General features: G+C 42.5%; 1 protein-coding gene across 6 annotated transcripts in view; it reads right to left on the bottom strand.

The window, feature by feature from the left end:
• The window catches only part of LOC102453510 (bone morphogenetic protein 2-like), a 45,535-nt gene that overhangs the window by 16,130 nt on the left and 13,987 nt on the right, over positions 1–15,418 (bottom strand). Inside the window, exons 2-6 of one of the 6 annotated variants that reach the window (XM_075903122.1) lie at positions 15,284–15,322; positions 14,372–14,460; positions 12,539–12,634; positions 8,708–8,847; positions 4,429–4,696 (exon numbers count right to left, since the gene is read on the bottom strand). In XM_075903122.1, the coding sequence (XP_075759237.1) occupies positions 4,429–4,696; positions 8,708–8,847; positions 12,539–12,623 (493 nt within the window). In that variant the 5' untranslated portion in view covers positions 12,624–12,634; positions 14,372–14,460; positions 15,284–15,322. Of the gene's footprint in view, positions 1–4,428; positions 4,697–8,707; positions 8,848–12,538; positions 12,635–14,371; positions 15,323–15,418 lie in introns of those variants that run through there. The other 5 variants (XM_075903120.1, XM_075903123.1, XM_075903119.1 and 2 more) reach the window with 5 other exon arrangements.

Below are 15,418 nucleotides of genomic sequence, written 5' to 3'. Positions count from 1 at the left end.
AAAAGCACTGACGATCTAATGTAAAATCATCAGTGCTTTTCTGGAAAAACTATGCTGCTCCCGTTTGGGCAAAAGTATTTTTCCGGAAAACTGTTCCGGAAAAGGGCCAGTGTAGACAGCACAGTAGTGTTTTCCACAAAAAAGCCTGGATCGCGAAAATGACGATAGGGGCTTTTTTGCGGAAAAGCGCATCTAGATTGGCCATAGACGCTTTTCCAGAAAAAGTGCTTTTCTGGAAAAGCGTCCTGCCAATCTAGACGCGCTTTTCCGGAAATACTTTTAACGGAAAACCTTTTCCGTTAAAAGCATTTCCAGAAAATCATGCCAGTGTAGACATAGCCCATGAGTCTATAGCTGCCCAAAGGGATGGGTTGCCAGCAGGCAAGAAGGGGTCCAGAGGAAATGCACACTGAACCCTATGAAAGGGCATGACAACGCCCTCTCAGATGCTTCATGATTATGACAAGCAACTTTACAAAGCACTTGGCAGTGATCTGTGGAAAACAGCACAAGGACCCGTGTCCTAGAGGGAGGTGTAAATTCAACAATGGTCCAGTATGCAGCAGGAGCAGCCTGAGGCCAGCTGCAGCAGCTGGAACCCCCCCCCATCTGCATGGCCATCAATGGCCGTGACGTCATCATCGGGCGCCCGGTCCAGCGGCGCTCTAGGCTACTGCCTAGTTCGCCTAGGCTCATGGACCGCCCCTGCAGATGATGCCAGCAGAACTAAGCTGCAAAGTGAAGAGATCAGCACAGGACTGTGAGAAAAGGTGAGAATCAGCACTAGGAGCAGGCAACCCTCTGGAAATAAAAAGAGATTCGAAGCAGGACCTTGGGGTATCAGGTCTTTGCCTCCAAAATTCGTTTCCTCCTCCTCTCTGTGCTGACAGTAATATGAAATAAACTTCATTATCAACATCATTATGTTTTTCAGTAACAAAATGACAGAAGGGTACAGATGTGATCTGTTTTTCTCTAACCCTCTCAGGCCCCTCTCCCCTGTGCAACAGGTCAATAAAGATGAAGATCCCTGTGTTACTGGAGGAGGAAAGGGGCTAGCTCAAGATCATACATCAGATCCAAGAGTCAAACCATGGTACTCTGGCTTGCAGGCTGCAGGCCTCCCTCTTCAAGCACGTCAATCAGTCAGCCAGGGTGACTGGTTCCCCAGCTGTGACAGGATACTTTGTGCTTTCCCAGCTGTGCCCCTCCAGGCACTTGACAACACAGGAAAGGTGTCATTGGCTTAATTTTTCCAAATGGACCCAGTAGCAGATACCTGGAGGGGGCCAGACATCCAGAGGGTGGCTGCTCAGCACTGTGTGGAAACTGGGCTCCCTCCAGGGGTCTCAATTTGGGCATCCTCAACCATTGGTTACTTCTGAACATTGAGAACTAGTGGGTGAGTTTTTCAAATCTGCCACTAGGATTCTGATGCCCAATTCATCCCATGGGATCTGGATGTCCCTACCCCTTGTGCAGCTTCGAAAATCTCTGCCCAGCCATTATTTTCACTTGACAGATGGGGGACAGAGAAGGGAAACGATTTGACCTGGCACAAGAGCCAGAAACAGAACCAGATCTCCCAAGTCCCACTGCTGGGCTTTAACCACTAGGTCAGCTGCCTCTCTCACATACCGCACTGTGTCCTGTATGCTCATCCCCCCCCCCCCGCCTCCACAGGTGCTGGAACAAAGGGCTGGGGGATTCTGCAGCACCCTCTGACTTGAAGTGGTCCTGCACTCAGCACCCCTACTATAAAAATTGTTTCAGCACCCATTCCTCCAGCCACACATGGAATACCCCAAGGGAAAGAAAAGCCTCCACTGAGCTTGGAGACAACAGGGCTTAATTCTTTCACCTCTTATATCTGTGCAATTTGCATATTCAACACTTCTACCTGCTTTTGTTCTGCATTCTTTGGTTCTTGGTTGGCTGTGTCCTCCGGCCAGATCACATACATACTGGACTCACTACACAGGCCCCCTCAGTTCAGAGCATTTGAACAGCATGCACATTTCACACCCAGATGTCCCACCTTTTCTTATTATTATGCCATTGACTCTGGCCCAGATTTTTTTAAGGTATTTAAGCCCTGCTGCACTCAATACTGCAATGCCTAGCTGATTTAGGAGCTCAAGGGACTTAAGACATTTAGGAACCTAAATCGCATTGATGGTCAATAGGATGTAGGCTCCTATATGCCTAAATCACTTTTCAAAATGAGATTTAGGCTCCTAAATTAGCTAGGCATTATAATGCTAAGTACAGGAATGCTGATATATTTTTTAAAAACTGTATGTTTGTTTTCTAAATCTCTCTGAATTCATTTTTGTGCTGCTGCCATTTGCACATCCCATACATGGAGAGTGGGTATTCATCCCTCTCTAGTGGCAGATCCATATAAGATATTTATTAGGAAAGCTGATAAAAATGGAAATGTTTCATGGGATCCTATCCATTTCAATAAGATGCTATTGTAACAACTCTGTTTAGACATTATAATTTCACTTTATATCCTATGTTATCAATTATAAAATGGCAGAAAAGTTGATAAATGATAAAGTTCAATTGAAACTTTTCAACCTCATTTAAATGAAATGTTTTGATAAAATAGGTTTGATGTGTCTGATATAAAATATTGTCATTTTAGTTTCATGGAAAATTTTGAAAATTCAGCTTTTCATTCCAAGCAAGGGTGAAAGGAAATTGTGAAATATTAGAATTTCTTGCAAAATGGAAATTCTGTTTCCTGAACAGCTCGGTTCATGCATCTGCTACTGCTCACAGCAGCCGGTTGGGACTGTTTTATTTCCTGCAGCAGAAGCTAAAAGCTTTCAGCACTGAGCTTACAAGTTCAAACTTTGATGTATCTCCAGGAAGAGTCTGTTGTAAACAGTACTCCTTTTATTTCAATGTGACTTTGAAACATTAAGCTATTGTTTCACTGATTCTAGCAGGGCCATCCACCTGCTGTACTTATCCCATAATCCCAAACCAGTCTCAGTACCTTCTCAATTACCGTGAACCCTCACAGTCATAACGTATCTTCTTTGCACAACTTGTTTGGGAGAGGCAGATCCATTCTGAATCTGAATTCTTCCTGTGTCATCAAACATCACTTAGTGCACACAGAGCAGGCTAATTATTCCAGAATAAATTCTGTCTATTCCAAAACAGTTTATTCTGGTCAATTTCCCCTACTAGACAAGCCCTGTGATTGTTTTTTAATCTTTTTTTTCTATAGCTATGTTCTAAAGTGAGAGTTTCCAGGGTTTTTCCCTAGCAACCCTCTCTCCCATACACTTATGCCTTATGAGCACTCCATTTAGTGTATATTTCCCAGACAGGTTCATTACTACTATCCCAATTACTTGGCCTTTGTCCCTAGTGAAATGTACTAGCCATCTATTGCCCACTCCTTTGCAAGAGGGGTGCACTGTTGATAGGGTTGCCAGGTGTCTGGTTTTGAACCAGACAGTCCAGTATTTGAGCTTTCTGTTCAGGAACCAAATTGAGAAAATATAAATGAGAAAATATAAATGTCCGGTATTTTCTAAATAAGATGTAATGTAGATTGTGATGTAATGTCAAGTGTGTCCGGTATTTTTGTGGAAACCATCTGGCAACCGTCACCATTTGCTCAACCTTCACTTCAATATCATCTGCAAACATGAACTTTGTCTACACGAGGGCCTTTGTTGGCAAAACTTTTTTTTTGGTTAGAGGTGTGAAAAAATCCACAGAAATGACAGCGTCACTCAGCAAGAGATAGTACTGCTGCTGGTTGGGGGTGGTTTAATTATGCTGGAAGGAGAGCTCTCTCTTGTTTGCACAGAACCACTGCATGAGACCCCTTACAGTGACACAGCTGTATCACTGCAGTTGCACCGTTGCAGGGCAGACAAAACCTTAGAAACATACTCACTTATTATAATATCTCATCTGGTGTGTGGCCCCTCCTTTAGCACACTAGTGCTGCAGGCATTCCATGTAAATTATCCTCAGACAAAAGGAACATCAACCCACAAAGGAGAGAATTAGTATCGAACCCATTTTACAGAAGAGGGCATTCAGGCACTGGGTGGTCAAGGGGTCACACTACAGGTCAACTGCAGAGATACGACTGGAAGCCAAAAGTCCTCAGCATAAAGCTCCATACCTTATCCATACGCCCTTCTTGCCTTATAATTCCAGGTAATAGGAACCACTCTCTGGGTTAGCCAAGAGTCAGACATGTTTAAGTAGCATAGGAGAGTTTAGATTGCATCTAGCATTCTTAGGTTGCAATAGTAGCATCTGAGATGCTGATTCCAGCCCTGAGATATGACAAGTTATTCCTTCCTTGTGTTCGCCTCCTCATCTCATCTCCCCCTCCTGTCTGCCCCATGAGATAAGGAGGGAAAACTGTCCCCTCTTTTTCCATACCTCTTGCTTGGGATGGATTGGAGCACTTTCCTACATCCACAGTGAACTCCAAGGGGGTGTCTGGAAAGAAGGTTTTCAGGGATGGCAGACGGAGACACTCCTCTGGGTTTGCGCTACATTGGCAGGTTTCAATCACTTCCACCTCCTGCACTCCTTCAAACAGCAGTACCCGCTCCACGTGAACTCTGGTGGGTTCACACTGGGAATCCAAAGGGCAGGAACGTTCTGCTCCAGTTGACAGAGGCAGCTCCACCTGCCTATCCTGCTGCTGCACAGAACAGTCACAAGGTAACAGGAATATTTAAAATAAAAAGGGGTGGGGAGAGAACATAGAGGACTCAGGGAATTATAGACCAGTCAGCCTAAATTTCATTACCTGGAAAGATACTGGAACAAATTAATAAACAATCAATTTGTAAGCACCTAGTGATAACTTGATTATAAGCTATAGTCAAGCATGGATATGTTAAGAACAGGTCATGCTAAACCAAGCTAATTTTCTTCATTGACAGAGTTACTGGTCTAGCAGCAAGGTGGAAGTTGTAGACATGACATGGTTTGACTTTAGTAAGACTTTTGACATACTTCCCCATGACATACTCAAAAAATACATTTTTCTAAGGCAGAGGCAAAACTGATTGAAAAGTCTTACAAAAGAGTAGTTATCAATGCTATACTGTTAAAATGGGGGTGCATATCTAGTAAGGTCCTGTAGGACTCTATCCAAGTTGTCATACTACTCAATATTTTAATTCATGACTTGGAAAGCGGAGTGGAGAATATGCTTATAAATACTGTCCCTTTCTCTACAGGAATAACTGTCCTGGCGTAGAGCACATTTAATGATCACAGTGTTCACTCTAAGGGCTTGTAATGTTTTTTACTGATACCAATACAGCTGCTCTCCAAGTACGGATCAACACTTGGTCCGTAACTCGAACTGTTTGTAACCTGGATCCCATAGAGTTACATGGCGACCGCGATGTTCGTAAGCGTGGATCGCCGTTCATAACTCGGATCCGCATTTATGACCGCTTTGGTTGTAAATGCGGATGGTCGTAAGTGGAGGTGGCCGTAAGTCGGGGAGCGGCTGTACAGTTAAAACTCTCCAAATGTTGTGTGTAGACATGTCCTTAACAGCAAAGGCTCTTTCTATTTTCTTAATGGGGGTTCTTTGTCCTGGTTGAAGTGTCACAGAGTGTTTTACACAAATGGAAGGAGAGCCCCAGTGGCCAAGTAGAGAGAGGCTAATACCACACCAAATAACCCATTTCAGTGACTGTCAGTTTTATTGACCCAGACAATACAATGAACCTGGCCTCTTCCCACCTGTGAGAACTGACAAGCTCAGGAAAGAAGTTTTTAATTACTGGGACCTAGTGGAGAGCAAAAGTGTCCTAAAGCACCGGCATCAGTGCTAGGTTGCAAGGGCAGAGGGGGTGTGAAGTGATCCCCAAATCCATCAAACATCAGGAATGTTGTGAGCAAGACATGAGAAGTCATTTTTCCATTCTTCTCTGTGCTGACTAGGCCTCAATTGGATGTCCAGTTCTGGGCACCATATTTCAAGAAAGAAAACTGGAGAAGATCCAGAGAACATGACCTGTGAGGGAAGACTTAAAGAACAAGGCTTGTTTAGTTTAGAAAAGAGAAGACTGAGAGGGGACAAGACTGTTTTTTAAGTACATAAGAACATAAGAACGGCCGTACTGGGTCAGACCAAAGGTCCATCTAGCCCAGTATCCTGTCTACCGACAGTGGCCAGCACCAGGTACCCCAGAGAGGGTTGACCGAAGACAATGATCAAGCAATTTGTCTCCTGCCATCCCTCTCCAGCCTCTGACAAACAGAGGCCAAGGACACCATTTTATCCCCTGGCTAATAGCCTTTTATGGACCTAACCTCCATGAATTTATCCAGCTTCTCTTTAAACTCTATTATAGTCCTAGCCTTCACCGCCTCCTCTGGCAAGGAGTTCCACAGGTTGACAACACGCTGTGTGAAGAAGAACTTCCTTTTATTAGTTTTAAACCTGCTACCCATTAATTTCATCTGGTGTCCTCTAGTTCTTCTATTATGGGAACTAATAAATAACTTTTCTTTATCAGCCCTCTCCACACCACTCATGATTTTATAGACCTCTATCATATCCCCCCTCAGTCTCCTCTTTTCTAAACTGAAAAGTCCCAGTCTCTTTAGCCTCTCCTCATATGGGACCCGTTCCAAACTCCTAATCATTTTAGTTGCCCTTTTCTGAACCCTTTCCAAGGCCAAAATATCTTTTTTGAGGTGCGGAGACCACATCTGTACACAGTATTCAAGATGTGGCCGTACCATAGTTTTATACAGGGGCAGTAAGATGTTCTGGGTCTTATTTTCTATCCCTTTTCTAATAATTCCTAGCATCCTATTTGCCTTTTTGACCGCCGCTGCACATTGTGTGGAAGTTTTCAGAGAACTGTCCACGATAACTCCAAGATCTCTTTCCTGATTTGTCATAGCCAAATTAGCCCCCATCATACTGTACGTATAGTTGGGGTTATTTTTCCCGATGTGCATTACTTTACACTTATCCACATTAAATTTCATTTGCCATTTTGTTGCCCAATCACTCAGTTTGGTGAGATCTTCTTGGAGTCCCTCACAGTCTGCTTCTGCTATCCTGAACAGTTTGGTATCATCTGCAAACTTTACTACCTCACTGCTTACCCCTTTCTCCAGATCATTTATGAATAAATTGAAAAGGATTGGTCCCAGGACTGACCCTTGGGGACACCACTAGTTACCCCTCTCCAATCTGAAAATTTACCATTTATTCCTACCCTTTGTTTCCTGTCTTTTAGCCAGTTCTCAATCCAAGAAAGGACCATCCCTCTTATCCCATGGCCATGTAATTTACACAAGAGCCTTTGGTGAGGGACCTTGTCAAAGGCTTTCTGAAAATCCAAGTATACTATATCTACTGGATCCCCCTTGTCCGCATGTTTGTTAACCCCTTCAAAGAACTCTAATAGATTAGTAAGACAGGATTTCCCTTTACAGAAACCATGTTGACTTTTGTCCAACAAATTATGTTCTTCTACATGATTCACAATTTTATTCTTTACTATTGTTTCGACTAATTTGCCCGGTACTGAAGTTAGACTTACCGGTCTAAAAGTATCTAAAAGGGTGTTACAAGGAGGAAGAAAAATTGTTTTCCTTGGCCTCTGATGATTGGACAAGAAGCAATGGGCTTAAATTGTAGCAAGGAAGGTTTAGGTTGGACATTAGGAAAAACTTTCTAACTGTCAGGGTGGTTAAACTCTGGACTAAATTGCCTAGGGAGTTTGTGGAATCTTTCTCACTGTAGATATTTAAGAGCAGGTTGGATAGACATCTATCAGGGATGATATAGAGGTGCTTGGTCCTGCCATGAGGGCAGGGGACTGGACTCAATGACCTCTGGAGATCCCTTCCAGTTCTAGTATTATATGATTGTCTGTAATGAAGGAAATATTGCAGGTTCATAGAAATGTAGGACTGGAAGCAGTAATGCCAACTCCGAATGTCCAAAAATCATGAATCAGGCTCACCAAAAAGTATGAGACTGGTTTTAAAATCATGAGATTGTGTACATATAGTAGACTAGATAGTCTTTATTTGCCTTCTGCTTCTGAGCCATTACACTGCACTGGGGTCAAATTTTGAAGCATTCTCCACAGCTATAAACTTAATTTTTGTCTTTAAAAATTAAGATTAACATCACACATTCACTTGACTCCTGCAACTGGAGATTTAAGGAAAAAAATAATTCTCATGAGAGCTGGCAACACTGCAAAGGGATCTCTAGTCCAGCCCCCTACACTCTGAGGCAAGAGGAAGTACTCGCTAGACTACCCCTGACAAGTGTATCTCCATATACAACTGAGCTCTGGATCCCTCTCTCGCACAGCAGGTGTCTGACACCCAACGAGACACCCAAATAGTTTACTTTCTTGTAACTCAGGCTAAGCCTACACTGCAACTTTCTGGCTCAGGTTGGAAAAAAAACTTCCTGGAGTGCAGCAAGTTACAGCACTGCAAAGTGCCAGAGTAAATGGGCTCCCCTCATGAGACTGTCATAGCGGCGCTACCACCACTTTGCTTTAATTTTAGAACTGTAGATAAAGCTTCAGTTAACTCAATTGTTTGTTGAGTAGCAGGACAATATGTTAAATGAACAGGAGATCTGCTTAGGAGCATATAGAAAAACATAACACATGAATCTGCTGCCATTACAGGGATACACATTTCTCACCTTTTTAGTTCTAAGAAAGTCCAGCACAGAGGAATGTTTGGAAAGCCCTGGAAATCCGGACTGGTATGAATTTATCTTTTGGGATAAACAGTGGGACCTGCACATCCCAACATCCAGACTTACAGGACTGCCAGAGATGTCTGTGAACATAGGAAAGATAAAGTCAGAATCCCTAAAGAATGTAGAACTTATTACTACTGTACTTATTATTTGTATCGTGCTTGTGCCTGGGAGCTCCAGTCATGGACCAGGACTGGATTGTGCTAGGTGTTATACAAACAGGAAATGAAAAGATGATCCGTGCCTCTAATCTAAGTGCTGACAAAGTGAAGGAAACCCCAGTCCACATGGTTGCCTAATTCTGCAAAGAACAAAACACACACAAATATAATGTGGCCATTTATTTGACTGCAGACCATGATGCTGTACTTCATAGCAGAATTAGTAAATTTGCTGTAGCATATTTTATAAAAGCAGTCAGGTCGCAGTAACAGGAAATCACCTGATAATGTCTCTGTCACCTAGTTTTTAAGGAGAAGTGACAAAGACCACCAGTGTTTTGGGGAGAATCCCTTAGTCTGCATATTAGTAAAGGGAGAATGCAAGAAGTTCTATTGTGGTTGAATTATTTAACCAAGATAGTAGCGGTGTCTGAGTAAACTCTCTAATTCATGGGCAAATGGAGCATTCCAGCTGGTCCTCACACCACATGAGGAAGTCTCACACTTTTGTTGGGCATTTCTTGTCTGTGAAACACCAGTGATTATCAGCTAATAATTGTTTCCCCTAGAAAAACTTCCGAAAATTGGCTAGTTCTCTCCAGAAACTTTGCCAGTATTCAAAATTGCTTCTGTTTCACTTTATATTGGTTTAAAAATAAAATCCAATCAAATCAGTGCAAACCCCACGAGTGGACATTTTTACTTCAGTAAAAATAAAACCGTTCCACAGGATTAGGCTGAACCTCAATAAGCCTGCTGTACCACACAGGAGTTTGCAGCAGTTTAAAATCACACAAATCATGTCTTCAATAGCATTTATATATTGTTGCTTAGGAGTGTGAAGAAGACACCCCGGGAGCCAACAGCCTGAGGGGACCCCTGGGCAAGGCGGGGGGAGGGGGGGAGAGGGGGGGTCTGGCTCTAGGCTCCTGGAAGGGGTAGGGCCTCCCATGGAAGAGGTGCGCTTGGGGAGCCAGCCCTGCATGCCACATGGACCACAGTGCCCCCTGCTCACAGAGCCACAGGAAGAGCTTGGTGCAGTGATCCAGATCCCGGGGCAACTACTCCCTTTGCTACAGTCTCACCCCTTTCCTCCCAGTCAGCAGACTTGTTTGGCACAGCTATACCACTGTAAGCTTGTAAGTCCAGACAGGACCTTAACTAAATCGTTGTAACTGTCTCTTGTACAACAGGCCATAGTGTGGACACTCTTAGGCTATGTCTACTCTACAGACTTGAGCTGGTGGGACAAAGCTTTTCTGCTGGCATAATTAAACCACCCCAAATTAGCATCTATGTTGGTGTTTCCTGCCAACATAGCACACTGTCCACACTGGCACTTTAGTAAGTGAAACAGGAGTATTTTTTCACACCCCCCTGACTGACAAATTTTTACCAGCAAAAGTGCTAGTTCAGTTTAAACCAGGTTTGTATCAATTTAGTTTAATTTTATAAAGCATCTACTTAACATAAATTGATATGCTCCAGTTTTAATCTGAATTAAGAACATCCACACCGTGTTTGCCATCACTTTAACGCCATTGTCTAAAATCACACCTTTAGTTAAATTGGTTCAAGTTTAAATACAGAGTAGGATGCACTATAGAAAGCCTGGTAGGACCTCTAAATGAGTCACTAACATGAATATGCTCTTAACAAGCATGAAAGCATATTAAGAAACAAAAATGACTGAAGCTTTCGGAGGTGGCTGTAATTATGAGGGTCTATATAAAAGCAGTCTGCTCAGTAGAGCAAAAGGGAGCAGGCAAGAGTATCTCCAGAGCTGTCCAGAAGAACTACAACAGTACACACTCTGCTTTTTGGTCCTAGACTTCTCTGTGCTGTAAAAAGATGGAGGCAGATTGGAAATGCCACAAGAATGTCAGATAAAGTGTCTGCCATGGCACCATATTTCAAGCCATAGAAGAAAGCTTGTCTCAACTTGGTTGTGATACTCTTATGCACTTTGACAGTGCTTTCACCTGAGGATAGTGATAGAAATGTAGCCGTGTATTGAGGGATTAATTCTCACAGCCCTCATTGTGTTACAGATGCTCATTCTTGTATTATGCCTTGGGATACAGGCACGTGAGTACTAAATTACTTGCTTAGTGTCACATTTGTGAACTATGGCAAAGCTGGAAATACTCTGCAGGTTTCTAGTCCTGTTCTTTAGAAACAGTTCTTTGATAATATTTATGGTCAAAATGTCTCATCTGAAGCTGGCTTAGGAAGGCTCTTGCACTGTATTCTGCTAGCTGCAGATAGAACCAAGACTATATGTAAGGCCCTTCATTTTCAATTTAAATTTTCCCTGGAATGTACTGGTATTTATTACTACAATAACAAAAATAGGTGAAACTTGGTGGAAAAAACGATTAATTTTTCTGGGTAAATATCAGTGTTTATTTTGCTGGATGGAAGGACGGGCGGGGGGGGGGGAAGTGATTAATGGAATTCAATGTGCAGAACTAAGAGAACTCAAAACATAATGCTACCTTTGCATTTAAAAAAACAATACACATTGTATCTCTAATCCTTAAATAAAACTTTTCATTTGAATAAACAGTTTGTACTTTGTAGACTATTAACCTATACATATTACATTTAATAATTGGGTCACACCATTTGCAGCTCATCCTTTACTCTTTTTTAAACTTTAGAATACTTCCTTGTGTTCTGTAATGCATTCTGATACAGATTTTAATTTTCTTCCCATTTTAGTGTGTCAGATTTTTAAACTATTATCTGCATATGTGGTGGGTGTGAGATTTAGCAGTAACATGCACTTCAGAGCTTGCTATGTGCCTGTTTGCTTTATAGTATGCATCTTCTAGCCTTATTTCAACAGGCACCTTTGTATATACACACAGACAAATGTATTATTGAAACACAGCCTTCCGTGGGTTTTCCTACTACAGCTAGATATTTTTTATATATTTGAATGATATAAAAGTAGGGTGAAAAATCAGAAAAAAAGAAAACTACATTTTGTAAAACTCAAGGTTTTTTGGTAAAAATTGGTTTAAATTGAAAATAAAGGGGTTTTTACTATTTATACTCAACTTTCAATAGCTACATTTTCCTAATTAATATAGTAAATTGATATATTTCCTAATTTGTATTCACTGTACAAGAAAGCTGCATCATGGTCCAATAAAAATTGTGACCTTCCCCAAACATGCCTCTTGCATAGCATAGGACCAAAACGGCTTCTGAGCTGATTCAAATGCAAAAAGATACAAATGTCCCGAGATAAAGTTCAATACATTTGGCACAGAAAATGAAGCTAATTAGAATGATAACCAATTAGCCAATCTTCCCACTAATTATCATTTTGTGAAATGTGCTTTTATTATCTGGTTATGGAAGTGAACATTAGGCTTTTAAGGATCTTGCTAGGAGTGCCACATCCCAGAGGTTTATTAGGCAGCACGTCCTGGGGTGTCACCATTATATTTATTGACTTCCGACCTTAGCTCTTTGGAGCTGATGTGACAGTGAAGTCTCTACAAGCATCCATAGAATGGCCAGAGGGACACTGATGATAGAATATGAATGGGAAAGTTCAAAAGTGGCTTCCCAGAGCCTAAAGGAGAAGTTCACTTACCGTGTCCAATATACACCGAATGGCTGTGCCTCCTACAGCAGCCCCTCTCTGCAAACAAGTTCTTTCTTTCATTCTGCCTGCTCATGGCTCCTGCACCTACACTTACAAAATGTAAAGCTTAAGACCACCACGTTCTAGTTTGAGCTGCCCCCTTCTTTAGCTAGAAGGGGAGTTTAAGCTTAAAGCAGAAGATATACAGATCTCATTTCTTTAACTGTATGATTCTGGTTTAAGGAATAAGCAGGATAAAAAAAACTGAGATGACCCATTAGATCTCCACTGTTACTCCACAGCAAGGATAGACTTCAAAGTGCTGCATAGTCCTGTCTTTTGTTTCAGCCAGACTTCATATAGGCACTCATTAATTACCACTAATTAAGTCCTTGATTTGGCAATTCTCATTCTCACTTTACTTAGGGTGACAGAATGAAGCCCCAGCTTATTTGCTAATGTCTGACAATCACCTCACCACTATACAGAAGCAGTCAAGCAGAGATGATCTAGTTCCCTAGTAAAGAATACATCAGCTAGCAAAATAATTGTACACTTGACCTTAGCACCTCCCCTGTTCATTCACAAGTCCTTTACTCCTTAAAATGACCACACAGTGCACGAAAAACCATAGGAGGAAAAGAGAAATGAGACTTACTGACAAAGCTGTGAATACAGAAGCCACTCAGAAGCACAGTAGCCAGTAAAAGATGCATCATAGCTGCAACCTTGAAAACACTGAATTGTCTCCGGGACTCCTATTTCAGATATTTATACCTAGAGCTCCCTTAGCAGGGGAGAAGGCACTTGCCACAGACACAAATGGGTCTGCATACTGCTGACATATGTTGTCAAGATTGTGATCTGAATAAACACTAAAGGGGCCTGAGAAGTAATGGAATCTCATCACCAACTTGTCTGGGAGAGACAGTGCCAGTCACACTTCAAAGCTTTACTTGGAAATGGCAGGTTTTCCACCGCAGGATGGGGGGGATTTCTCCTGCAGGGGGCCTTTGTTCTCACCACCAGTTCCAGCTAATTAAGCTCTCAGTAGCTTGGAGTCATTTTTTAAGTTGTCTGATTAAAAGGGACACAAGCTCTTCAGCTTCACTCATTGCATTCAATGGTTTTTTATCTGGAGATAACCTGCTTTTGTTTCTTTTCCACACCAGACTTCAGACAAACTCTAGCTCTTTAGTAAACAAATATCTGGAGAGAATTCCCTTTGGAGTGCAGTTCAAGGCAGGTAGTTGGGCCTTTCTTTCTGTCCTTTCTTTCATGATCAGTAAAAACAAGCAGGACAGTTCCTCACCCCCACAAAGCACTTGTTTGCCTGGTCTAGAAGAGGCCACAAACCCAGCAGGCAGGGTCCCACTTTGTTATGTAGCTGAGCAAAGTCAATTGGGTTGTGAGGTTCTGTATCTCACAGAGGTCCCTAGCCTGAGAAACGCAAGCCAGCAAGAACTGCAGTGAGGGAGAGATTGCAGAGCAGAGAGCCCTGAGCTGAGAAGACAGAGAAGAAAGAAGTTGCACGGATGAAAGCTCATAGCAAAGGGCATATAGTACAAATCAGGGTCAAGTGGCACAAGTTGGGGCAGGAAGTGGGGAGGGAGGGCACAGATTGTGGTGTGCACAAAGACTGTTCTTTTTTCACTTGCTATCTTCTACAAGCTTGGAAAATGAAATGGCCATCCTACGTGATCCTGCTGACCTTTGCTTCTGTGACAGAGGAGAAAGAATGCTGCAATGGGCCATAGGATTTGCAAATGCCTTACACTTGGGGGCAGGGATGGAGATAGACTGGAGTCTCCTTTGTTAAACAGGTGATTGATTAGATGGTACCTTGATGTCTGTTCCCCCTGGTCACAGTCACTTGCAACTGGACTCCCAGAAATCTCCTCAGGATGTATGCGTTGATTGCAATCTCCTTTCTGTACCCACAGGGGCAAGAATGATAGAAAAAAGTCATTATGGGTAGGGATGTGAACAGGTAACTGGTTATGCAGTAAGCATCACCAGTTACCTAGAAACAGTCCGTCCCCCCACCTGCCACTTCCACCCAACACGAGCCTGCACATTCTGGGAGCTGGCAGTGTTCCCGCCACTGTGCAAGGCTGCTGACTCCCAGCCCATGCAGGTGGGGAGCTAGTGACCCCAGTGCTGGAGCAGCCTCTGCCCGCCGTCCAGTTAACTAATTAAATGGGATTTTACATCCCTAGTTATGGGTGTACTCCATCTATCTGTCATATGCAGAGGCACACAGATGGGATCCTTGAAATACAGAGCCCCCTAGTGGAATGCCATACCGGGCAGAAGTCTAAAGTCAACCAACATGGCACAGAGTGCATTTTTTTCTTTGGCTTATATGCCATTTTACCATACTCAGTTACAATAGGATGCTCCCTATGACATGTGCTGAGCACCTCTGTTACTGTAACCCAATTTCTGTTGAAATGTTCGCCTTTGAAACTGAAAATTCCCAGCCTTTGAAGGTTGAAAATCCTGGAGCTGATTTCATAGTTGGGCATCAAAGTAAAATCAATTCACCCACAAAGGGACAATGGATTTCAGGAAGGCAGACTCTAGTAAACTCAGGGAATTGGTAGGTAAGTTCCCATGGAAAGCAAGACTAAGAGGAAAAATAATTGAAGACAGTTGGCAGTTTTTCAAAGAGACATTATTAAGGCCACGAGAACAAACTGTTTCACTGCGCAGGAAAGACAGGAAGTATTGCAAGAGACCACCATAGCTTACCCAGGAGATCTTGAATGATCTAAAAATGAAAAAGGAGTCCTACAAAAAGCAGAAAAGAAGTCAAGTTACAAAGGATGAATACAAACAAATAAAAAAAAGTGTGCAGTAGGCAATAAAATCCCGTTTAATTAGTTA

This window comes from Pelodiscus sinensis, chromosome 19, assembly GCF_049634645.1.
Source record: "Pelodiscus sinensis isolate JC-2024 chromosome 19, ASM4963464v1, whole genome shotgun sequence".
Taxonomy (NCBI): Eukaryota; Metazoa; Chordata; order Testudines; family Trionychidae; genus Pelodiscus; species Pelodiscus sinensis.
Note: the sequence above shows the minus strand (reverse complement) of the source record. Positions and strands in the feature narration are given on the sequence as shown.